The sequence below is a fragment of the Zingiber officinale genome, chromosome 6A (genome assembly GCF_018446385.1).
Source record: "Zingiber officinale cultivar Zhangliang chromosome 6A, Zo_v1.1, whole genome shotgun sequence".
Lineage (NCBI taxonomy): Eukaryota > Viridiplantae > Streptophyta > Magnoliopsida > Zingiberales > Zingiberaceae > Zingiber > Zingiber officinale.
The window spans coordinates 148,312,555-148,336,750 of record NC_055997.1 but is presented as its reverse complement, the minus strand read 5'-3'; the positions used below and the strand labels follow the sequence as shown (position 1 = coordinate 148,336,750).

Sequence of the window (24,196 nt, the reverse complement as noted above, 5' to 3'; positions counted from 1 at the left end):
TACAGCTCAGCATGTCGGCTCCAATAATTGCTGCAGGACTTGGCAGTTGGCAGTTGACTTCAAATCCACTGCCTGATCTCCATTCCTAAATCGCTTCTCGATTACTGAAGCTTCAGAAATCTCCTTCCGAGCATTCGTTGTTTCGCCTCGATCGCCATGAATCCCTCCATCAATTTCGGTCAATTCCTCAACAAGATATGGGATGCAGCTTCGATCTACCTCGCCAGGCCTCGATCTCGCGTCGAAGACTTGGGCAGAGATGCGGAGCTTTTGAGGGCCAAACTGGAAGACCTCAACCGGGCCATCGATGAGGCTGAGCGCAACGGGCAAACCGCCACTGAAGAAGCTCAACTGTGGAAGCGCCGGTCTGAGACATTTTTATCTACGGAGGTCGTCGCCGCCATCCAACGGGACTACGGGGCGATGCGGTGCCTCGGAGGCTGGTCGTGGAATTGCGTCTCCATCAATCGGAGGGCCACCAAGAAGCTGGAGGAGGTGAAGGAGTTGATTAGCCGAGTGGATGTTTCTAGGGTTGCCGCGATGCTGCCCCCGCCGTCTGCCGTGGAGCTTCCTATTTCAAATGATATCGTTGGGATGCAATCGGATGTGATCCAGATTGTAAACCAGATTAGGGATGAAAATGTCAGTGTTATAGGCATCTACGGCATGGGAGGGATCGGAAAGACGACACTTTTGAAGCTCATCAACAACCATCATAGAGAGATCTCCAAGCTCAAGTTTGATCATGTCATCTGGATTGTGGCTTCCCAAGGATGCAAACTGCAAAAGCTTCAGATGGATCTGGCTAAGAATATAGGATTGAATCTTAAAGATGATGAGAGTGAAGAAGGTTGTGCTTGTAAGCTCTTCAACTCCCTCAAGGAAAAGAATTGTCTATTGTTTCTTGATGACATTTGGGAAACCTATGATCTTTATATGTTGGGGATGGAAAAAACACATGTTGAGCAGGGCAAGGAGCAAAAGCGCAAGGTGGTGGTTTTCACGACGCGCAGTGAGCAAGTATGTACTGGAATGAAGGCTAATGTGAAGAAAAAAGTTACAGGCTTGGCATCTGATAAAGCATGGAAACTTTTTCTTAAAAATGCAGGTGAAAATGTTATCAACTCCGAGTCAAGAATTAATCGACTAGCAAAAGAAATTGCTAAAGAGTGTGCTGGTGTGCCTCTTGCTCTCATCACAGTCGGAAGAGCCATGTCCGCAAAGAGGTCATGGGAAGCTTGGAATGATGCTCTCACGCAGCTGAAGCAATCACAAATGCCAGATGTCACAGGTATGAAGAAACGAGATCCTATGTTCGCTGCCTTTAAGCTTAGTTATGATAGTTTGGAAGATGACAACATGAGAGTCCGACTGTTGTGTTGCTCTTTGTGGCCTGAAGATTTTGAAATTGACAAAGTTGAACTAATACAATGTTGGATAGGCCTTGGCTTAATTGATGAGTTTGACTCGATCAATAAAATTTTCGATCGAGGGCACTCCCATATCGAGACTCTTACATTTGCATGCTTATTAGAGCTTGTTCATAAGGAACATGCGATAAATATCAAGATGCATGATGTGATCCGAGACATGGCTCTTTGGATGGCCTCATATTGTGGATCCAATCAACACAGATGGATTGTTAAGGCAGGTGCTAGATTGTATGATTTAGAACTAGAGAATGAGCAATTGCAAGTGGTGGAGCAAGCATCATTCATGCATAATCATATACGTTCTTTGCCAAGTGAGACTCCTACTTTTCCCAAACTTTCTATGCTCATGCTCCAACAGAACCTTAAGCTATACTTAATTCCCGGGTCATTTTTCCAGGCTTTGCCTGTTTTAACATTCTTGGATCTCTCGGGCACAAATATCACAATGCTTCCAGGGGAAATCAACTTGTTATTTGAGCTCCAACATTTAAACTTGAATTTCACCCCAATAGAAGCACTACCAACAAATTTGAGTAACCTTTCCAAACTCAAGTACTTGTTTTTGAAAGGAACTATGAGGCTGACCCAAGTACCCAAAGGAACAATATCCAACTTACCTTTACTCAAATTGTTGGATTTATATGAAAGCAAATATGATAACTTGGCTGAGCTAAAGGGATTTAAAGGATACCGGAGATACATTGGAATTACCATCCGCACAATGATGGCCCTTGAACAGTTGGGTTCTCTACGACAATTATATACATGGAAACTCCAACTAGAAAACATGAAAGATTTGGCTTATCCTAGACAACTATTTAAGAGCATCACGAGTAACCACAACACAAGGCAGAGCCTCGAACGACTAGATATTGTAAATATCCTAACAGGTGGTGAATTAATAGTTGCTCAGAGCAACAAGGATAGTGAAGAAGGCTTTGAATGTTTGCGGTATATGGTGCTCATAGCTGTCGATGATTTGCAAAAAATCACTTGGAAAGCAGTCGAGCCTCAAATAATATTTCCTAATCTTCACGAATTGATCATCGCTAAATGTAAAATGTTGAGAAATATCACCTGGGCTCTTCAACTACCAAACCTTAGTGTTTTGAAAGTATCATATTGTGATGAGATGGAAGAATTGATAAGTTACGTTGGGAGTAATGTCAACTCTAGCATTGACCTACACTTACTGTCTTTGGCTCAATTGCCTAAATTGAATCGCATCTCACGACGGCAACTAACCTTTCCCTACTTGGAGCGGATATATGTAAGCGAATGCCCAAAACTCAAAAAGCTGCCGTTTGGAGCTGAAATTTGTCAAAATAAATTAAAAGGTATATTTGGCAGAAAGAAATGGTGGGAAAATATCAAGTGGGAGAATGCCAAAGACAAGAATTCTCTCACCTCCTATTTCAAGTCTAGTATGGTAAGTAATCTTATGAACAAACGCATGCAAATCTTTTTTCCATATATACTTTTAAGTAAGAAACAACATTATTAGAAAGTTACCATCTCTATGTATGAAATCTCTGAGAACATCTACAATCCATCACTAATACCCGCTTATTCATCAAAAAAAAATACTGTCACATACTCATTATAACACCATATTTTTTTTCACTCACATTCCTTTTAGCATTAACACTTATTATTTATGGATTCCACAGTACACTCAATTATTTTAAAATTATATCATATTAAATAAATATATTTTAAATATATTTTAAAATATTTAAATTATTATTATTACTTTTTAAAAAATAATTTTACTATTTTTAAAAATAATATTAAAATTTTTAAATATATTTATTAAATAAATAAATGGTTATTTAATTTTAAATTTTAAAATTTATAATTTTTTAATAAATAAAAAAAAAAAAAAACACGGGGTGGGCTAGCCAGGGGCTGGCCCACCCCACATTGCTCGAACGTGTTCAGAGTATTGAACGTGTTCAAGTGAATAACACCTCTTTACAATAGTATTTAACATTAATAATACCCTATTAATATATGTATTGCGGATGTCTTGAAGGTACTTAAGCTTTGTTATAGCATCATTATTAATTTGTGAACAAAAAGTCATGTAAGAAAATATTTAAAATAAAATAGGAGACATAACCTATCCCTATTCAAATCCATGCAAACATTCTTGATTTTATTTTACTTTCTGATAAAGAAAGTGATTTAAGTAATCTTAAAGACAGTTCCTTTTCCTCTTTAAGTTCTCTTTGTTCCAAAATATTAAATTGTAAGGGAACCTTTTGGCTGCCATGTCCTCTATTTATTTTGCTGTGCTCATAAGTAGTTTTCTTAGAATCCGATTCAATGGAACTACTTAAGCTAAATCACTGGTGAGTATGTGGGTAAAATATATACCCACCAAGTGAAACTGACCATGGTAATGGAAGACATGCATGCAGAGAAACGTGCATAAAGAGTATTTGGATGCTCGACACCTCTATAATATATTTCACATCTTTACTAGTATATTACTCATATATCCTCATTTCTGAACATTCACAATCTCTTTTTTTTTTATTAAGAGATATATAGATACATTGATAGAAATAGACCACACTTGATATATCTGTAGTTCTGAGTTTCTTGAAATTAATTAGATAGTAATTTTAATTTGCTAATATTTCCATTTTTCAGCAAATAATTATGTTGAGATTGGATATAAGGAGTGCGAGTTTTGATATGGGAGATACTAATGCTAGAGCTGTGGCTATCAAGATTGCTCTAGCAATTCCTGGTAATCATTCATTTCATTGCTGGTCTATATCCATTTTTCCATTCTAAACAGGACAATTACTCTAACGATCAACTACTGAAATATGTGGATATTAATTTGTCTTTTTCCTTGTATCTTTCTCCCTAAAATTATATTTCAGTATATATGGTTGATATCAAATTACTAATTAATTATTTAGTTAATTCTACATCTTTTGTAGCTTTTTTAAAAGTACTAATTAATTAGATGTTTATATTCCATAATCAATTGCAGGTGTTATGTCAGCAGAGCTGGATGATGAGTGTTTGATCGTGAGAGGTGAGCAGCTCGACCCGGTGGAAATAGTTGCCCGATTGCAAAATCTATTTCAGGCAGAACTCCTCAACGGTGATATTGAGAACTGAGGTACTGTGATATTTTGTTGATGTATACAAGTTTTAAAATAAATTATTTGAATGGCATGTAACTAATAATTTGATAATTTTTAAGATATAAATTTAATAATATTTATAATATATTTTAAAATTTAGTAGCAGATAGTAGTTCTTATGATATAATTTACAATCATATACAATATAATTTACTAATACGTACAATATCATTTTAGTTATATTTTAAAAAATTAATAATATTTATAATATAATTTTATAATAATTGAGACAATTATATAATAGCACTTGCCATTTTTTTTTCTCTGCAATTAAATTGATGAAACATTATTATAAAATTAATTGACAATATTATTTTCATAGGAGAAAATTTTTAAAAATTTATATGACGAAATAAGGGAGGGTTAAAGATAAATCATTTGATTTATTAAAAAAAATTATTTTTAACAATACATCAATTGGAAACCACAAGCATCTGAATTTTGAGTCAGATAGAAACTTTAAAATAAAAACATAAATATATTCATGAATAGTGCTTACTAGCAATAACCATTAACAAACAAATACTGAATATTATAAATATTCAAAAGCCAAAAGATATTCCTTATGTCTACGTACCTTTCATTTCACCCAACGAATTAAGAATCACTCCGGAAAAAATAAAAAATAAAAAAATCAAACGTATTATATCGTAGCATATATGTAAAAGAATGTCAGCATGTCCTCGAGAGCAGAACAAAAACAATGTTATTGGGCTGGCATGAATTCTAGCAAACTTGAGCAAGGATATGAGGGGCATTAGAGTTACCAATAGATGAAATTTCATATCAAACAATTAAACGATCCTCAATAGAACATTCATATATTGGGGAAAATACAATAGCAAATGAATAACAGTAAAGACTTGCAACAATGAATAAAACATTGGAGAAATAATATTCTTAATGAAAAATTTTAAGAAAAACTTTTAAGGATAGACATATAAATGATGGGATCCATCATATTGTAGCCTACAAATGATCTAATAAGCAAGAGGTAGTTTTTGTAGGATTGTAAACAAAAACACAAACAAAAAAGATTGTGGCCTACAAAGATGCAAGTTGCAAATGAATAGTAGCAAAGACTTTAACAATGAATAAAACATTGCATGACCTACACTCGAGGGTTCACTAAAACAGAGGGAGAAAAATAAGATAATAAGCAAGAAGTAGGCCTGTAGGATTAAAAGATAGCAGTAGTAATGATTTTAAAACAAAAACAGCAACAAAAAAAAGATTGTGGCCCACAAAGGATGCAAATTACAAAAGATTTAGATGAACCTGGCTAAGAAGGTAGGACTGCATATTGAAGATGATGAGAATGAAGGCGATTGTGATCAGGGACTTGTCTTACTCGTCACTCTGCCCGGCTCTCACTACTCTTGCCTCACTTGCCGCTTTTCCCGACTCTTATCCCTCACATCTTACTTGCCGCTTTGCACAACACTCATCAAACTTTCTTTACTCGCCGCTCTGCCCAGCACTCATCACACTTGCTTCACTCGCTGCTCTGCCTGACACTCATTATACTTGCTTCACTCGTCGCTCTGTCCGACACTCGCCATTCCCATTTTGTTCACCTCTGTTGCTCAGTCGGCACTCACCATCCACGCATCGCTCTGCCAAGCACTCACGGCTCGATCCACTCGTCGCTCTGCCCGGCAGTCATCGTTCGCGACTCACTTGCCGCTCTGCCCAACACTCACCATTAGCGTCTTAATCACCGCTCTGCTCAGCACTCACCACTCTTGCCCCACTTGCCGTTTTGCTCGGAACTCGTCCCTCGCATCTCACTCATCGCTTTGCCCTGCATTTGCTGCTCGGTCAATACCCGCTTTCCTCGCTTGACATTCGCATAACCACCTGATTGTTCTACTCCCGTTTGCACTCCATCCACAGGCTCTGCTCGCATTCACACCCAATCCACAGGCTTTGCTCTTGGTCGCTTTCAATCTCTCGGGATCCGCGCCCGACTCGGCTCACAGAGCCTTTGCTCCCATTCGCGCTTGATCCACGGGCTCTGCTCTCATTCTCATTTGGTCTCAAACTTCGTGTTTATCTAGCGCACAGGCTTCGTGCCCACTCAGCATTCTTTTGATCACCCGGTCGGCCTTCTCTTAGTCGATCGATCAGTATCGCCTAGCCATCTGCTCGGTTGTTCGCTTGGTACCGGTCGGCATTTTTCTCGTTTGCGCTCACGACTTTGCTCGTTCATCATTCTCTTTATTACCCGGTCGCAATTTACTGTCGCTCGATCGACATTTTTCCTTGGTTACGCTCATGCTTTGCTCGTCCATCATTCTCTCTATTGCCAGGTTACGATTTATTGTCACTTGGTCGGCATTTTTCTCAGTCACGCTCACAACTTTGCTCGTCCATCATTCTCTCTATTGCCTGGTCGCGATTTATTGTCGCTCGGTCAATATTTTTCTCGATTGCGCTCACAGCTTTGCTCGTCCATCATTCTCTCTATTGCCCAGTCGCCCCGGTCGCGATTTACTGTCGCTCGGTCGGTATTTTTTCGATCGCGCGTTCGACACCGCTCGCCCATCGTCTTTCGACTCGGTTGACATTCTCCCTATAGCTCGGTCAATATTTTCTCGGTCGCGCGCTCGACGCCGCTTGCCCTTTGTCTTTCCACTCGCTCGACATTATTTTTTGCTATTTGGTCGGCACTCGTTTTACATCTTGCTTAGCACTCGTATAATCGCCCTGTCATGATTTACTGTTGTAATTGACATTTTCTAGTCCGTCTGCTCAACAATCACCCAATTTGCATTTGCTCAGTCGCCTGCTCAGCCCCGTCTGATCGTCTTCTTAATATCACTTGGTCTCCCGAACGACATTCAATTGATCGCTTGCTCGGCATACGCTCGGTACCATTTTTCGTCGCTCACTCGATATTACTTCAGTCACTTACTCGGCACCTCCATAGCTACTCGTTTGATGTTATACGATAAGCCTAGCGATCGAACTCTGTATTCAGGAGGAATTTTGCTTTTCGTTTGACTGGGTCTAGTCAGTCAGGTTGTGCCTTCTTCGACTAGACTTGAAGGGGAGGTTTGTGATGTGGATATATCTAGAGGGCTTAGAGGGAATTAGGGGAAAGGGGAGGGGCAATTTGGTTAAATCACTGTGTAGGGTTTTTAAGAGGAAGGGGGCATTGTTGAGAGGGGGTCTTCTTCGTGGTTTTTTTCTTCCGCCGCAATCAATAGAGGGAAGGAGGTCAGCGCCGCCTTGCTACCTCCCCTTTCATAGGCGCACACGGACTTGACCCTCTCATGCCAGCAAACCTCCGACGCTTCATTCCCCCTTGTTGTTTGGAGAGGCCGCCGCCACCTCTCTCCCTCACTAGTGGCGAATCCAGGAATTCAAGTATGGAATTCAATCACGATAAACAAGGGGCGGTATCCTCCATCTCCACCGGTGGAACCCCATAACACTAGGGGTTCCACCGCCGGTAAGCGGGGGCGACCGCCGATGGCGCCCCCCACTGGATCCGCCCTTGTCCCTCATGCAAGCCACTTTTCCCTCTCGACGTTGCACCTCGCTGTCGCCTCCTCTCCACACGTGTTGCTCCCAGATGCCGTCGATGCTAACAGCCGCCTCCTTCCCCTTCTCCCTCTCTACGCGTCGTAGCCTTGCTTGCCGCCATCCGCCATGCACCGCAGCCACTCCCGCCGACGCCACCTTCGACTCCTCTTGCCACCGCTGCTGCACAAGTCCACGCGAGAATGCCGCCACATGTTTTCTCCTCTCTCTCTCTCTCCCGCAACTCGACTACAACCACCGCTTCCACTACCGGACATACCTTTGGACGCCGAAGGACGCCACCACCTTCCTACTTTGTGCGCTGGCAGCACACACTCCGATCTCTGAGTTCATCGGCACGCCGACAACCGCTCTTTGGCGGCTGCAACCTTCTACCCTCGACTCGTTCTAGCGTCGAGGGCGTTGTTATCGCATTCTACAGTCCTCATCTTCATGCCACCTGTCGGTAATCCACGTGGTTGCAGTCCACACGCCGATCCCGTCCCTATTCCAGCTTTGTGTGTTGTTGTGTCTCAGCCTTCGTGCCATTGTTACCGTTCAACACTCGATCTATTGTTATCCCGACTTTCGTGTCATTGTCACAGCCCAACCTGCGTGCTGATATTATATTCCAGCCTGTGTGCCTATGTCATATCCTAGTCTACGTGTTTCTGTTAGGTCCTGGTTTGTGGGTCATCTTCTGGATCCAGGTCGCATTCAGCTCCGCGCCGCCATACCCAGCTCTACATTCGACTCATGCGTATACTCTTCTAGGTCACGACAACTTGAGCAGCGTCCCATCCAAGGGCACCCTCCTGGGCAAGATACGTTATCATACTCACTCTCCATTCATTTGATTATTCAAGTATTAGTCTGTTACTTGTATATTCGTTGGATTTGCTTCGAGCCTCGGGTACCAGAGACTGGAGCAATCAGTCGCTAGGTAGTGTTGATCAGAGGACTTCTAACGACTTGGTCAACGTAGAAGTCATCTCAGCATACTTTCTTCCGAGACGTCGTGATTCGATCAATGTTCTATCCATTTCATCCGACGATCTGTCTGATTCAGATTTTGGACATGATCAAGTATCATTGAATAATGATACTTGATCGTGATGGGTGAGCATATCGACGAAGTGGGCCAATTGCACTAGTTATTATAGTTCGAAAAAAGATAGTTCGGGGCAGTCGGGTGGATCTAGTCAGGGTTAGCAATAGCATCAACGACTAAGGTCGATTTTCTATTCATGAATGAATTTTAAAATAAATTAATTCGATAGTATTTAAATGCATAATTTTAATAAATTTATAATATATTTAAAATTTAGTAGCAGATAAGTATAATTTACTATCACATGCAATATAATTTAATAACACATATCATATAATTTTAATTATATTTATCAAACAAATTTTATAGTATTTATAATAATCTATACTATTATGTGATAACATTTGGTATTCTTGGACTATTGATGAAACAATATTTATGAACATATTATTTTCAAAGGATAAAATTTTAAAAAATTTATACGACAAAATAATAAGGGCTAAAGATAAATCATTTGATTTATTAAAAGAGATTTTATTTTATTTTTTAACAATATATATCAATCGGAAACCATAAGAATCTGAATTTTGAGTTAGATAGAAACTTTAAAATATAATATAAAATATATTCACGAATAGTACTAGCAATAACCATTAACAAACAAAGGCTTAAAATTATAATATTCAAAAGTCAAATTAAATCCCACGATTATGAAAAATAAGATCATGGTGAATATAATCTGGAGATAACTAACTGTTAATAGTGGTCAATTTTGAGTAATTGACTATCTGAGATTTATTCACTATGCATCTAATTTTCGTATATCTATATTTATCTCTCTCTATATTCGTGGATCGACATTCAGATTGGTTAAAGTAGTGGATCTACCTTTACGGAATTAACTAACTGCTGAGCGAGCGAAAGTCAATATGCACAGATGGTCTGCGTCTGATGTTCAAGGCATCTGTCTGAGTGAACATTGGAAGGCTTCTCTGATCTCACAGATGACTTGCCTGTTGAAGCTATGGAGCTCTCGGGGCCAAGGTGATTGGTGGCAGTCACAAACATCGAAGATCAAAGATCTTAATTGGTTCTTGGGACGTGAGAGAGTTTGTATGTGATGGGTGAATTTGTTCATGATTGTGTGTTGAAAGCTGGACTCATGTGATAACAAAAAGTTTCTTGTGTGAATTATGTGCTGAAGATGTTGACACTTTAAAGTTGCCTACTTCATTAAGCGACCAAAGCAACACTTCAAATTGTTTAAACTATTTACAGGGCTTCCACTACCTTCTTCAATCTCCACTCCCTTTTCTTCTCTTTCAGTAGAGCTTCCTTGGCACCAAAAGGTTAAGCAAGAATTAAGAACAAGAAGAAGAGATGAGCTCACCTATACTGATAGACTCTAATTTCATATCTTTTTGGAGGCTTTACTGCAATGGTCATTCTAATAGACATGCATGGCTCTGCTCTGATCTGATCGCAAGTCATCCTGATCATATCGCCATGGCAGTGGAGCTAAGGTTTGGGGTCATAGTCATGGCTGAAGATAGCATTCCTTCTTTTGTTGCAACTCACGGTAGTTTGGAGCAGTCAGTCAGCTGCATGGTAAGAAAAGGGAAGTTGTACCAGTTCAATCAAGGGAGTTAGGCAAAAGTTAAAATAGGTTTTGTTATTTTTTTAAAATAAATAAAATACAATTCAACTTATCAAAAATTTATACATAAAGGACTTTCATATAATTTTTTTTACTCATTTGGTTAAATTTAATAATTAAAAATGATTTCAACATTAATAAAATCATCATAAAATTATTATAATAATAACTACTGCAAAATTATAATAGACAATAATTTTACTTTAATTTAATGATGTTAGAGTGATTTTTTTTTCAAGTCTAAATAATTTTAATTCAATTGAAAAATTAATATAAAAGTATTTTATGTATATTTATTTATTAAATCGAATTAATTTATTTTTATAGATATTTTAGTTTTAAAATATAATAAATATGGTCGGATGTTTTCTTTTTTTTTTAAAAAAAAAATCTTTTAATAATTCTGTTAATTAGGAATACTTTTTTATTTTTTTTTTAAAAAATATAAAATATCAGAGATTTAAAATTATTTTAACAAAAATCAAATACTTAAAAATAACACATGACCACACACTTCAGCTCAGCGTGGCGGTTCCAATAATTGATGGGGCAGCTATCTGTTGACTTCTGGTACGAGACAAGATCTATGCCCGTTCCTAATTCGCTTCTCGATTGCAAAAGTTTCAGTAATCACCCTCTTCCCAATTCCTTCTCCACTGATTGCTATCCAAGCATTCGCTGTTTCCCCTCGATCGCCATGAGTATCTCCTTTGACATCGGTCAATTCCTCAACAAAATATGCCACGTAGCTTCGATCCACCTCGCCAGGCCTCGATCTGGCGTCGAAGACTTGCACATAGACGCGGAGCTATTGGGGGCCAAACTGAGCGACGTCGACCGGGCCATCAATGAGGCTGCCGGCAACGGGCAAATCGTCATGGAAGAAGCTCTGGTGTGGAAGCGCCTGGCTGAGGCGTTTGTATCTAAGGAGGCTGCCATCCAACGGGACTACAACGAGATGCGGTGCCTCGGGGGCTGGTCGTGGAATTGCGTCTTCATCAATCGGAGGGTCACCGAGATGAAGAAGATGCAGGAGTTGATTAGCCGAGGGAATGATATTAGGGTTGTTGCGGCTCCGCCGCCATCTTCTTCTCCTTCGCCGCCGCCGCTGCAACTGCCCGTGAAACTTCCCATTTCAAATAATGTTGTTGGGATGGAATCAAATGTTATACAGATTGTAAACCAGATTATGGATGCAAATGCCAGGGTTATAGGAATCTACGGTATGGGGGGAATAGGAAAGACGACACTTTTAAAGCTCATCTGCAACCACGACGAGATCTCCAAGCTCAAGTTTGAGTATGTCATCTGGATTGTGGCTTCCAAAGGATGCAAATTGCAGAAGCTTCAGATGGACCTAGCTAAGAAGGTAGGACTGAAGCTTGAAGATGATGAGAGTGAAGACGATCGTGCTTCTAGGCTCTTTGACTCCCTCAAGGAAAAGAATTGCTTGTTGTTTCTTGATGATATTTGGGAATCCTATGATCTTTATAAGTTGGGGATGGAAGAAGTACCTGCTGAGCATGACAAAGAGCGGAAGCGCAAGGTGATAATTTTCACGACGCGCTACGAGCACATATGCACTGGAATGAATGCTAACGTGATAAAAAAAGTGGAAGGCTTGTCATCTGATCAAGCATGGGAACTCTTTCTGAAATATGCACGTGAAGATGTAATCAACTCAGAGCCAGGAATTAATCAACTAGCAATCGAAATTGCTAAAGAGTGTGCTGGTGTGCCCCTTGCTCTCATCACTGTTGGCAGAGCCATGTCCGCAAAGAGGTCATGGGAGGTTTGGAATGATGCTCTCACACAGCTTAGGCAATCACAAATGCCAGAACTCACAGGTATGAAAGAATCAGATCCTATGTTTGCTGCCTTTAAACTTAGTTATGATAGCCTCGAAGATGATAACATGAGAGCCCGGCTGTTGTGCTGCTCTTTGTGGCCTGAAGATTTCGAAATTGATAAAGTCGAACTAATACAGTGTTGGATAGGTCTTGGACTAATAGCTGAGCTTGACTCGATCAATAAAACATTTCAGCGAGGGCACACTCATATCGAGACTCTTACATCTGCATGCTTGTTAGAGCTTGCTGATAAGAAATACGCGACAAGGATCAAGATGCATGACATAATCCGAGACATGACTCTATGGATTTCTTCGGACTGTGGATTCAATCAACACAAGTGGATTGTTAAAGCACAGGCTAGATTTAGTCAGTTGGAATTAGAGAATGAGAAATGGCAAGTGGTAGAGCGTGCATCATTCATGCATAATGATTTAAGTTCTTTGCCAAGGCATACTCCTACTTTTCCCAAGCTTTCCATGCTCATGCTCCAAGGGAACTATAAGTTGAGCTTAATTCCCGGGCCATTTCTCCAAGCTTTGCCTGTTTTGACGTTCTTGGATCTCTCGAACACAAAAATCACAGAGCTTCCAAGGGAAATAAACATGTTATCTGAGCTCCAACATTTAAACTTGAATATGACCCCAGTCGAAGCATTGCCAGCAGAGTTGAGTAGCCTTGCTAAACTCAAGTACTTACTTCTAGTAAGGACTAATCGTCTTGCGAAAGTACCCAAGGGAACAATATCCAACTTACCTTTACTCAAATTGTTGGATTTATACGAAAGTAAGTATGCTGACTTGGATGAGCTAGAGGAATTTAAAGGATGCCGAAGATGCATTGGAATTACCTTGCAATCAGTGACAACCCTGGATCAGTTGGTCTCTCTACAACAATTGTCTACATGGAAACTCCAACTAAAAAACATCAGTGACTTAGCTTATCCAAGCCAACTATTTGAAAGCATCATGAGTAGCCACAACATAAGGAAGAGCCTTGAACGACTAGAGATTGTAAATGTCCAAACAGGTGATGAATTAATAGTTGCTCGGAACAACAGGGATCGTGAAGAAGGCCTTGAATGTTTGAGGTATATGGTTCTCAAAGCTGTCGATGATTTGCAGGAAATCACTTGGAAAGCAGTCAAACCTCAAACGGTATTTCCTAATCTTCGCGAATTGAAAATTTCTGAATGCAAAATGTTGAGAAATGTCACCTGGGTTCTTCAGCTACCACACCTCAGTGTCTTGACAGTATCAAATTGTGATAAGATTGAAGAATTGATAAGTTGTGTTGGGGATTCCGTCAACTCTAGCAGTAGCCTACGGTTACTGTCTTTGGCTCAATTGCCTAAATTAAACTGCATCTCACAACAGCCACTAACCTTCCCCTACTTGGAGCAGATATGTGTAAACTCATGCCCAAATCTCAGAAAGCTGCCTTTTGGCGTTGAAATTTGTCAAAATAAATTGAAAGATATATTTGGCCAAACGGATTGGTGGAACAATATCCGGTGGGAAGATGCCAATGATAAGATTTCTCTCACACCCTATTTCAAGTCGACTTATATGGTAAGTAATTTTAATAACAAAAGCATGCTAATCTTTCTTTTTCCATATAAACTTTGGTAAGAAACAATACTTTTCTGAAGTTACCATCTCTATGAAATGCAAGGTACTTTAGCTTTGTTATAGCATGACTAATTTACAAAAGAGCATGAATATTAATTTATGAACAAAAAGTCATGTAAGGAAAATTTTTAAATAAAAAAAGGAGGCATAATCTATACCTATTCGAATCCATGCAAACATAGTTGGCTTTATTTAACATAATGAAGGTGGTTTAAGTAATCTTAAAGAGCAATTCATTTTTCTATTTAAGTTCTCTTTGTTTATATATTAACAACTGGAGTATTTGTTCTAAAATATTAAATTGTTAGGAAATATTTTCGCTGCCAAGTCCTCTATTTATTACACCGTTCTCAGGTCATGAGTGGTTTTCTTAGTATCAGACGTCCGATTCAATGAAACCAATTAAGCCAATTCATGGTGAGTAAAATACCCAATAAGTGAAAGTACAGACGTCCGATTCAATGAAACCAATTAAGCCAATTCATGGTGAGTAAAATACCCAATAAGTGAAAGTACAGACCATGGAATGGAAGACATGCATGCAGAGAAGAGCTCAGCGTGCATGAAGAGTATTTGGCTGCTCGACACCTCTATAATATGTCGGAAACGTAATATGAATGAGAATTAAATCTAGATCATTAGATAAGATTAATAAATCTAGAACGTCAATTTCAGAAAGAATAAGTGCTCTGACTCAATTTCGATCATTAATTGATATCTAAATGAAGAGACATTGTATCTCTTGGGAAGGGATATAATCTAAACCATCTAATTCAAGTTGGATGGTTGAAATCTAATTAACCAAAAGATTCTTATTGTTAAGACCCTCGGCGGCTGACTAGGGGAGGGGGGAACAAACACAATTTTTCTCGAACTTATAACTTAAAATAAAAGAACACTTGCATAAGATTAATAAACTAAAAAGACAAGGCTCACAGATTTACTTGGTTATATCCGAGGAGGTTGTTAATCCAAGGCAGATGAAAAAGTACACTAATTTCTCTTTCAGGCGGAGAAACCTCTTACAGCATTCAAAACTCACAAAACAAAGCTAAACAAGAACTAGGAAGTGTACAAGTGTTGTTTCAAACTATTCTTCGTTGTTGTAAAGCTTCTGGGAGCAGGGCTATTTATATAGCCATGCTCGGGGCGCCTGGAAGGGTTTCAGACGCCTAGAATGGGATAATATTTTATCCCTGATACAATGGTACGTGCCACGACAAATTTGGCTAAGAATTGGGTTCCGAGTGCCCCGGACTGCTTCGGGCGCCCGGATTGGTTCCGGGTGCCCCGAAGGTGAAAGTCAACCTTTTGTTTACTTTATCTCCGGGCCTCCATCTTTGACTCCGCTTGCTTTGGTCCGGGTCTTCCATTTCGGCTTTGCTCGCTTGGGTGATTTCGGCCATCCGAAATAGGGTTCATTCGAACCCAACTTCCGGCTTTCTCGAGCAAGCTTCCGCTCATGGCTTCTCGTCCTTCGGAAACGCCGCGCGCCTCCTTCTCGTCCGCCTACGTACTCTTCCACAACACCTCGTCCCCCAGACGCATCGAGCCCGTCGGCTCTCTCCCGTGCCGTCCTTCTCGCTAGCTGTGTCTTTGCTCAACATCATGTGCTCCTAAGTTCCTGCACACTTAGACACAGGGTTAAACACAATAGGACCTAACCTAACTTGTTTGATCACATCAAAATTACCTTGCCAATAGATATGTCAGAATTAGACCTGACTGTCATTGTATTTGCAGCTAACTTGGTGGACAATCCTAGAAAGTGGTGGGTCGATATTGGTGTTACACGACATATTTGCTCTGACAAGCCCTAGTTTTCAATTTATAGTCCTATTAATGGGAGAAAACTAATCATAGGTAATTTTGCAACTTTCAATATTGTTAGTCTTGACAAGGTGGTATTAAAGAGACATCAAGCAAATAAGTGACATTAATTAATGTGCTTAATATTCCTGAGTCAAAGCTAGATTCTGACTAGTATTTGAGTCAAATAAATATATATTGATAAAAAATGGTCAATTCATAGACAGAGGGCTCATGGAGAATAGTTTATTCAAAATGAATGTAATGGTTGTACACCGCAAATTCAATGACAATAAAGTTATAAATTCTGGTTATTTGGTCGAGTGTTCCAATTTATAACATGTTAGACTTGAACATGTAAATTATAACACTTTGCGACGACTTATGAATTTAAATTTATTGTCAACATTTAATGTTGATTCAACACATAAATGTGAAATGTGTTGAAGTTAAAATGACAAAGTTGTTTTTCCATTCAGTGAAAAGAAGCACAACCCTTCTAGAATTAATTTATAATGATATATGTGACTTGAAATTCGTGCAAACTAGAGGAGGTAAATAATACTTTATTACTTTCATTGATTATTGCACTTGATACTGCTATGTGTATCTATTGAAAGGAAAAGATGAAGCCTTAGAAACATTTAAAAAATTATAAGAATGAAGTTGAGAATTAAATTGGTCAACAAATTAAAAGAATTTGAAGTGATCGAGGAGGAGAATATGATAGTTCATTTGATAATTTTGTATTGTAGAGACTCCGACATTATTCATCAAACGATAGCTCCTTACTCTCCTCAATCAAATGGTATTGCCGAGCGTAAGAACTGAACTCTTAAGAAAATAATGAATGCTATGCTGATAAGTTAGGGCTTATCCCAAAATTGGGGGGGGGGGGGGGGGGGGGGGCAATTTTATCGATAAACCATATTCTCAATAAAATCTCTCGCAAAAGGAAAGATAAAATTCCTTATGAGTTATGGAAGAGTCATAAGTCTTCTTATAAATATCTGAAAGTGTAGGGGTGTTTGGCTAAGGTGGAAATGCCTAAGCCAATGCAAACCAAAATAGGACCAAAGACAATCTTGAAGTATAAGAATATGCCAATAATAGTAGTGCATATCAATTTTTGATGCACAAATTAGCAGTTCTTGATATACATGTTGGAACAACAATTGAATCAAGGAATGTTGTATTTTTTGAAGATATCTTTCCTTGCAAAGATAGGAAAGAAGAAAGTTCAAATCAAAGAACTATGAAACTGTGAGTAAAGATAATGTTGGAAATAGTGAAGAACCAAGACACAACAAAAGGACCAAAATAATAAATTCATTTGTTCCTGATTTCATGACTTATATGTTGGAAAATGAACCAAGGACAATAAGCGAATCCTTATCAAGCCATGAGGCTCTCTTTTGAAAAAAAAGTCATCAATAGTGAAATAAATTCTATCATGCAAAATCATACTTGAGAATTGATGGATATTCCACCTGGAATCAAACCTTAGGATGTAAATGGGTCATAAAGATGAAATATAAGGTTGATGGAACTATTGAAAAATACAAGGCAAGACTAATGGCAAATAGATTCAAACAAAAGGAATGTCTTGACTTCTTTGATAACTATTCACCAGTAATTAGGATCACATCCATTCAAGTACTCATTGCTTTTGCTGGCAATACATAACCTTGAGATACATCAAATGGATGTGAAAACAACTTTTCTAAATGGTGAATTAAAAGAAGAAATATATATGGAACAACTTGAAGGATTTGTGGTTCCAAGACAAGAAAATAAGATGTGTAGACTCGTGAAGTCATTATATGAACTAAAATAAACACCGAAGTAGTGACATGAGAAATTTGACAAAATAATGATGCCAAATGGATTTAAAATAAACAAGTGCGATAAATGCATATATATCAAAGGCACACCTGACTCTTTTATCATTATCTGTCTATATATAGACTATATACTCATAATGAGTAGTAATCATGATATAATCATAACTACTAAGAAGATGCTGACCAAAACCTTTGATATGAAAGATATGGGTATAGCGAACGTTATACTCGGGATTAAGATCGATAAGACATTAGATGGAATTATCCTTTCATAGTCTTATTATATTAAGATAGTACTAAGGAAATTTAATGCATATGATCTTTCCCCTATAAAAACACTAATAGACTTAAGCTTGCATTTGGCTAAGATCCATGGTGAACCTATATTCCAATTGGAATATTTGAGAATAATTGACAGTTTGATATATATCACTAACTCGTACGTCCAGATATTGCCTATATGATCAATAACTTAAATAGATTTACAAGTAATCCAAATGATGACCATTGAAAGATATTATTAAGGGTTCTTAAATATTTAAAATACACCTTAGAGTATGGATTGTATTATACGAGATATCCAGCGATACTTAAAGGCTATTGCAATGTAAATTAGATATCTGATACAAAAGACTCTAAATCCACCAGTGGATATGTATTTACCGTTGGTGGTGGAGCAGAGTCATGTAAATCCACGAAACAAACTTGCATAGCTCAATCAACTATGGAATCCGAGTTTATAGCCTTAGATAAACCCGTAGAAGAATCTGAATGACTTCGTAACCTCTTAGAAGATATCCCATATTGGGAAAAAATAGTGTCTGACGTGATGATATACTATGATAATCAATCGGCAATTGGAAGGACACAAAATAGCTTGAATAATGGTAAGTCACAACATATTCATCAACGACACAATACCATTAGGTAGTTGATCTCTAATTGAGTTATCTCTGTTAATTATGTCAAATCAAAAGATAACTTGGCAGATCCGTTTACAAAAAGTTTGACTAGAGATAAAATATACTACACATCAAGAGGAATGTGATTAACAATTTACAAACAAGAGCATTCATAGTGGTAACCCAACCTTATTGATTAGAGATCCCAAGATCTTGGTTCAATAGAACAACGAAATTATGAAAGTTCGCGTGAGTACTTTGACTAGTTTCCCTCTCATTCCTAGGATGGAAAAGTGTTACCTACGATATGTAGTGATGTTAAGTTATAAACTTTTAATGATTACTATATTTGAAAAAGTAGAGTATGATACAATACTCTTTATAGGAGGTCACCTATATATATATGAAGACGGGTCGCTTCAATGAAATACTTATGAATCTAAGATGTTGTCCATGGCCAAAACGGACAAAATAGTGAGAACTATAAAGAATTGAGAAATATTATTGTGTATGTATCATTGTCTTGGTTTATACGAACGATTGAGTAGTTTAAGGCATGTTCACTAAGCAGCCTAGTAAATTCGATGATACTTTACTATGGAAGGTTCAAAGCCACAAGCTACCTCTCTTGATGTAATAATCTTTGGATTGAACTCTCCTTAGATGATAACATGCATGTATTAATTTTGATTCATGCGGAGAATTGTTGGAAACATAATATGAATGAGAATTAAATCTAGATCATTGGATCAAGATTGACAAATCTGGATTGTCGATTTGAGAAGGAATAAGTGTCCTTTGGATGACTCAATTTCAACCATTGATTGACATCCAAATGAAGAGACATTGTATCTCCTGGGGGAAGGGATGCAATCTAAACCATCTAATTCAAATTGGATGGTTGAGATATAATTGAACCAAGAGTTTTTTATACCCTTTCACTTAGTATAAATAAGGCTCCTCTCATTCTTATTTTACTCACTCAATTCATGCCAATTCAAATCAAGCATTACATTCCATACTTGCATTTGGAGACTTTGAGAAGATTTTTCGGTTCGGAGGTCTTGCGATTTGCAATATTGCTATCATAAGATAAAGTCGTTGTATCTTGGGAGACGATTGTCGTGTTCCGTGAGCACCGTGTGCGGGCAAATTCATCTTAAAGAGATAGAGTCCAACTCTAACCTTGATTTCGTCAAAAAGGTGTTACACTGTATTCTGTCCACGCTCAGATTGCACCAACACTAGCTCCCAACATAATATATTTCACACATTTACTAATATATTATTCATTTGTTGCTAACAGAAGTTCATCAAGTACTGCTATCTATTATCCTCATTTCTGAACATACACAATCGCTTTCTTTGTTAAGATATATAGATAGATTGATAGCGATAGACCACACTCCTTTTGTTCTCAGTTTCTTGAAATTAATTAGATTGTGATTTTAATTTGCTTTCAGTTTCTTGAAATTAATTAGATTCTGATTTTAATTTGCTGATTTTTCCGTTTTTCAGCAAAAAATTGTGTTGAAATTGAACATGGAGGATGCTAAATCTAGAGCTAAAGCTCTCAAGACTGCTGTAAGAATTCATGGTAATCATTCATTTCATTTCATTCCTGATCTATATCCACTTTTCCATTCTAAACATGACAATTAACTTAACGACAACTGAAATATGTGGATATTAATTTGCCTCTGTCCTTGTATCTTTCTCCCTAAAATTATATTTCAATATGGTTGATGTCAAATTACTAATTTATTATTTAGTTAATTCTTCATCTTTTGAAGCTGTTTAAACGTGTTTATATTTCATAATCAGTTGATGCCGTTGTGGTCGTAGGTGTTGTATCAGTAACGCTGGAGAATGACCTTCTGATCATGAATGGTGACCAGGTTGACCTGGTGGCACTTTCTAAGACAATGCGAAGAAATTTTGGTTGGGTGGAGCTCATCAGTATTTCCGAGGTACTTTGATTTTATGTTAGCGTATAAATTTAAAAATAAATTAATTTGATGATATTTAACTTATAATTTGATATTTTAAAGAGATTTAATATTATTTATAATATATTTTGAATCTATAATAAAATTTAGTAGCAAATAGAAACAAATTCACTACCACATCCGATATAAATTTAGTTGAATCTATAGAATAATTTAATAATATTTATAACTATTATTTGACAACATTTGGTATTTTTCTTAAGCATAATTAAATTAATAATATATTTTTTTTCAATTGATCTGTTAAAAGAGAACCATTAATATCACATAACACATCATATTTTTTTTTTTTAAAAAAATAGGTTCAAATATTTTTCTTTTAAAAAATTATCGTCAACCAATTTTAACTTTTCTAATTCATAAAGTATTATATGAAGAGAGAAAAAAATTTCATCATTTTTATTTTTGTGAGTTCATCACTGTATGTGTCTATTCTTGAGTTTTTTCCTTAAGATTTTTTCCTTTTGCATATCATTTTTTATATTTTAAATTGTTCGAGCCTATTTTGAAGTAAAGAAATGATAGGGTCTTAAATAACTAGACATTTTAAATGTCTTGACAGATGGTGGATTAATCATTGCTCAGAGTAAGCCTTGAATCGGAGGCGCTGGGACGAACGAATTATCTTTTGTCATATGAAGAAGACATTGAATATTTGAGGTATATGATTCTCTAAGTTATCAATGTTTCGAAAAAAAACATTCAAAATCAGTCAAGCCTCGAAGGATATTTCCGAATCTTAATGAATTGAACATTTTGGGATGCTATTGCATGTGTTGTATTAATATGAGTAAAATGCCGATCGAAATTTCAATTCAATTAATTTGTTTTTTAAAACAATCTTAGTTAATTTGATTTTTCCTGTTTGATTTCGATTTTAAAATTCAAAAATTAGTTAAATTGATAGTCGACTGTCATGTTTAAGTAATCCATTGATATACTTGAGTCGATGTTTAAAAAAAAATAAATCACGAATTTATAGTAGCAGTTGACTGACAAGAAATTAAGTTTGGTTAATTTAATAATCGATTGATTTAATCAATTTTATATCAGTTCAACATGTTTTGTATGTTTATGACTTGCCTACTATTAATCCATGCAATATTAGCTATATGTATTAATGTTTTTATTATTTGTCATGGAATATTTGATACATGTATTTATTATTACATGACTGGTGTATTTTTTATCTGTTGTTATGTTTAATTACAGGTTTCATGTATATATATGTTTCATGTAATTAAGGATGAATGACATCTTTTGACATCCAAGGTCAAAACCTTTGATTACATCTTACAAAAATCATAAGGTTAACTTGTTTATATATCAAAACACATAGATACAAGTGATATGCTGTAATGATGAATTAAATTTTATTTGTTGACACATAGATACAATTGATAAGTTAGACATGAATGTAACTTTCAATTTGTTTGTTTCTAACACAGGAAAAGAAGAAGAATGGAAGAAGGAAAAGCAAGTGTTTACTGAGGCAGAAGAGGATGATGATTTATATTTATATTTTTTTTATATTGTTTGATATGAAACTTATTGAACTATGACATCTGTATATTTATGGATATGATGAGTTTGTAAGCATATGTGATGAGTTTGTAAGCATATGACTTGTATGATTATATTTGTTTTGATTTGTTTTTTAGGATTTCATTTTGGATATTTGGACTTGTATGAATGACTTGTTTAGATGAATTGTGTATATACGATGTGTTGGATTGCTTAATTATTGTGTAGGATGTGTTGGAATGCATTGTTGTGTAGGATTGGTTGGATTGTTTAATTATTGTATAGGATGTGTTGGGAATGTTGATGTTGTGTTTATATAAAAATAAGTTTGAGTATGATTTGTATACACGATAAAATGTACAAATGATTAAGTTTTGTGGAAAAAATTTATATTTTGCGATGAAATTTTTCATTGCAAACTTATCGTAAAGTTACATTGTGTATCGCAACTCTGCGATGAAAACCTTTTTTCGTCGCAAATATACACTAAAAATGGATTTGTCACAGATTTGCAATGAATCTAGACTCATCGTAGATCTGCAATGACTTTCGATTCGTCGCATATTTACGATGAATAACCATTTTTGTCACAATTTTTCGAATCTACAACGAACTTAGATCGTCACAAATTTACGACAAATATCTCTTTTCGTCGCTTTTGATATCATGAAATTTCGTGATGAATTCTTTTTCGTCTCAAATTTGCAATGAAAAAAATTTGTCACAAAATTTGTGATGATTATACCTTATTTTGTCATAGAATTTGGCAACAGCTTATTCACGATGAAAAATTTTTCATCGTAGATTTGATCGCAACATGCCCGTTTTTGTAGTGAATTATCTTCATATATATGAACCGTTCAAGCCTACTTCGAAGTGAAGAAATGATAGGCCTCAAACGACTAGAGATTGTAAATGACTTGACAAGTGGTGAATTACCTCGGAGCAACAAGGATGAAGAAGACATTGAATGTTTCGGTACATGGTTCCCCAAGCCGTTGACTATTTATAGGAAAATATTTGGGAAGTAGTCGAGCCTCAAATTATTTTTTCTGATCTTCACAAATCAAATATTTTTGGATGCAGAATGTTCAGACACGACACCTGAGCTTAGGGGTGAGTAAAAACCACAACTGATCGAATTCGGAAGTTTGGTTCAAATAATTTGGATATTAGTTTTTTTAATTTATTCAATTTGATTTTGATTTAATAACCAATACTAAAAGTACGTTTGGTTCAAGTCATCATGTATAATCTTGATTATGTGGTTACCAGGTAATCACATAACCAAGGTTATAGAGAATAAAACATAACCAAATATTGTTTGGTTCAACTTAGGTAATGCAACAAAAATTTGTTTGTTTGAAGGTTTTAATGAATACCCTACTTTAATATTTTACCGTATTACCCTCAGTTACAAAACCAACTATACATAAAATTATTATTATTATTATTATTTATTTTTTTATGTTTTTTTACTTTTCTTTTTCCTTGTATATTTTTTTTACTTTTTTATGTGTTTTTTTATTTTTTAATGTTTTTATATTTTTATATTATTTATATTTATATTTTTTTTACATTTTTTAAATTTTAATTTTTATTTATTTATTTTATTTTTTTTAATTTTTAAAATTTTTAAATTTTTTTTTAATTTTTTTAAAATTTTTAAAATTTTTAAATAATTTTAAATTTTTAAATGTTTATAAATTTTTTTTAATTTTTTAAAATTTTTTAAATTTTTAAAAATTTTATAACATTTTTAAAATTTTTATTTTTTATTTTTAAAATTTT

At 36.3% G+C, this 24,196-nt stretch overlaps 2 protein-coding genes across 4 annotated transcripts; both read left to right on the top strand.

The window, feature by feature from the left end:
• The first annotated feature begins 61 nt into the window (after positions 1–61).
• Positions 62–4,676, top strand: LOC121998648 (probable disease resistance protein At1g61300). Of its 2 annotated transcripts, XR_006116550.1 has the most exons (4): positions 62–2,703; positions 2,784–2,862; positions 4,092–4,191; positions 4,444–4,676. XR_006116550.1 is itself a non-coding variant. In XM_042553643.1 (3 exons), the coding sequence occupies exons 1-3, from the start codon at positions 157–159 to the stop codon at positions 4,572–4,574; spliced, it is 2,937 nt and encodes a 978-aa protein (XP_042409577.1). In that variant the 5' UTR covers positions 62–156; the 3' UTR covers positions 4,575–4,676. The 2 variants fall into 2 exon arrangements, 1 of the variants encoding a protein (XP_042409577.1); XM_042553643.1 differs by having other exon boundaries at positions 62–2,862.
• Positions 4,677–11,388: 6,712 nt separating this feature from the next.
• Positions 11,389–22,622, top strand: LOC121998646 (probable disease resistance protein At1g61300). 2 transcript variants are annotated; one of them, XR_006116549.1, is made up of 5 exons: positions 11,389–14,257; positions 20,391–20,469; positions 20,718–20,842; positions 21,444–21,541; positions 22,330–22,622. XR_006116549.1 is itself a non-coding variant. In XM_042553642.1 (4 exons), exons 1-4 carry the CDS (start codon positions 11,423–11,425, stop codon positions 21,453–21,455), a joined length of 3,051 nt encoding a protein of 1,016 aa, XP_042409576.1. In that variant the 5' UTR covers positions 11,389–11,422; the 3' UTR covers positions 21,456–21,542. The 2 variants fall into 2 exon arrangements, 1 of the variants encoding a protein (XP_042409576.1); XM_042553642.1 differs by lacking the exon at positions 22,330–22,622 and having other exon boundaries at positions 21,444–21,542.
• Positions 22,623–24,196: the final 1,574 nt, after the last annotated feature.